This window comes from Gadus morhua, chromosome 4 (genome assembly GCF_902167405.1).
Source record: "Gadus morhua chromosome 4, gadMor3.0, whole genome shotgun sequence".
Lineage (NCBI taxonomy): Eukaryota > Metazoa > Chordata > Actinopteri > Gadiformes > Gadidae > Gadus > Gadus morhua.
In genome coordinates this window covers 21,519,634-21,522,133 of record NC_044051.1, presented here as the reverse complement: position 1 = coordinate 21,522,133, position 2,500 = coordinate 21,519,634, and the positions used below count along the sequence as shown (strand labels likewise).

The 2,500-nt window shown below is 43.5% G+C and overlaps 1 protein-coding gene across 1 annotated transcript in view; it reads left to right on the top strand.

Moving 5' to 3' along the window:
* The first annotated feature begins 1,070 nt into the window (after nucleotides 1–1,070).
* Nucleotides 1,071–2,500, top strand: part of lhx5 (LIM homeobox 5) — an 11,316-nt gene continuing 9,886 nt past the window's right edge. The window contains exon 1 of the mRNA XM_030355674.1: nucleotides 1,071–1,732. Coding sequence (XP_030211534.1) covers nucleotides 1,560–1,732 — 173 coding nt within the window. The 5' untranslated portion in view covers nucleotides 1,071–1,559. The remainder of the gene's footprint in view (nucleotides 1,733–2,500) is intronic.

The window sequence follows — 2,500 nt, the reverse complement described above, 5'->3', positions numbered from 1 at the left end:
TGCAAATTACATATATGGATTATGATTCGAGATTGAAAGAACGAGATATATTGAGAGAGAGAGAGAGAGAGAGAGAGAGAGAGAGAGAGAGAGAGAGAGAGAGAGAGAGAGAGAGAGAGAGAGAGAGAGAGAGAGAGAGAGAGAGAGAGAGAGAGAGAGAGATGGGGGAGGGAAAGAGATAGAGGAAGAGTTAGGAAGGGGGAGGGAGGGAGGTGGAGGGGGGAGGGAGGATCAGAGCAAAGGATGGATGGATTATTATATTTGTATTACTATTGTTAGTATAGACCTAGGCTACAGAAGGAATAGGCATCATAGTTTTTATTAATTGATCTTGTTTTATTTTGACCGTCGGTCATTCAATGATACAACTCCAATTTGTGAATGGATGGTTCACACATGCAAAGTTATGCAAATGTTTGATTGTAAGGGCAAAAAGAAAATGTTAGCTATTTAGTCTCGCTTCTTCACTGACATGAATTAGTGAACAGCGTGTTTGCTTTACTGCACCTAACAATACGAAGCAGTCGGTAAATATTGAGAAGTACCTTCGATTGGCTACTTTGTTAAGCCAACGGGTGACAAAGTGGCTATTGATGAGCTGCGGATAATCCATTGCATTTCCCTGTAAATAGCCCTCTGCATGTGAATGGACCGCGGGCCCAGTGTTACTCTGCAGGGGCACAATGCGATGCAGGGAGGACACAAGATGTAGGTCTGCTATTGGTTCAGCACTCTTAACATCCAGTTGCATTTTCGTGTCACTACAAAAAAGACGATCTGATTATGTAGTATTTTTTATCTGCAAAATATATCTTTGGGCCTCTGGAAATGTGGGTTATGATAGTAAAATAATTACCGAGGTACATAGCCTATATGTTTTTTTTAATGTTCTTAAAAATGAGAAAATATATTTCATAGTAGCCTACCTATCCATATTAACCAAATGTGCTTCCGAAATGTCTCTTAACATTTCCGACATTTCAGATTTGTTCCACTTGGAGACCACACCGCTTTAAAGTGTAACCATAACAACTGTCCTAGGATTGGCTGTCTGGACCCGGGAATGAACTGGGCGTCATCCAATCTGAATAAGGCGTGCGCCTCGGCTGCAAACCGAAAGATAACCCAGCATTGTGACGTGAGGCGTGGCGAGAAAAAGCCAACTGGACCCAAAACAACCACCGAAGGATGGACATTTAAAGGAGCAAAGTTGTAACCAAGCGCTTCTTTATTTTCACCATGAAAGGACATTTAAATGCATTGCGCAGCTCCCGCATCAACACAGGTGACCATTTTTAAACTCATCTTTCTACCTTCTGGATTCTGGATTCTCACACGTGCAGCCCAGCAGCCCCCAGCAGCTGGAGCACGACCACCAGGACCTCCAGCGCCCTTTGCTTTTAACGGCGCTTTGATTGACGCATGTCAGAAACATTTACTGTGTAATCTGTCCCTCTCCCGGAGTCAAGACGTTGTTCCGCGTAGAACCGGGTTGCCCCAGTCCGAACAGCTGTGTCCGGGTGGGAAGGTCGGCGCTCGGCGTCCTCCAGGGCGGAGACATGATGGCCCACTGTGCCGGGTGCGAGCGGCCCATCCTGGACCGGTTCCTGCTCAACGTGCTGGACCGCGCGTGGCACGCGAAGTGCGTCCAGTGTTGCGACTGCAGCCTCAACCTCACGGAGAAGTGCTTCTCTAGGGACGGGAAGCTCTATTGCAAAATGGACTTTTTCCGGTAAGAGGCAAAGGTAGCATGGCTATGTATTTGTTTAAAATTTCAATATTGAATTGTGTTAAATGTCATAATTTGTTTATGCATAAATGGGAATAAATAAAATTAAATAATCAACAATAACAGCAGTAGGTCTACAAGTAATACAATCGGCCTTATATCAATGCAAAGTAGGCCTACATGTTATAGGCCTTCGACTTTAAAATGTAAAAAATATATGTGTATATATAGGCTATTAATGTTTAGAAATGTCCCTTTTCTAAATTTAACTTCAGGGCCTCCAAAACATCTCCTAAACTTAAAAAAAACATATCCCTAAACTCGTTCAGTTAAACTGAATATAACACACTTTTGAAATATAATTTTACTTTAGGCTATCACCTATAGCTGTATTTTCAGAATGAAATATGAAGCCATTAAAAAAAATAAAATCTAGGCTAAAAGATCCCCGTTAGTCTGGTAAAAGCAGGTTGGTAAAGAGCTGAACTTAATTGGCTGGTAAGTGACGCCGTGTTTGTTTCCTCTCGCCATTTTCATGTGTGAAATATTGTGTGTCTCTCTGAAACGGTCTAATGACACGTAAGACACAGCATTTAGGCCCTTGTTGTGGGCTATTATCAGCGCTGCTCGGCCCTGGCCGTCATATCACCGCCGTCCCATCAAGCTGGGATTTAAATAGCCAGCCATTAGCCAGGCGAAACAGTAATCACTCTAATGTGTCCATTTGTTGTGTAAGTAGCGGTCTGCCCTTTCGCTGGGGAGCCCGGGTCG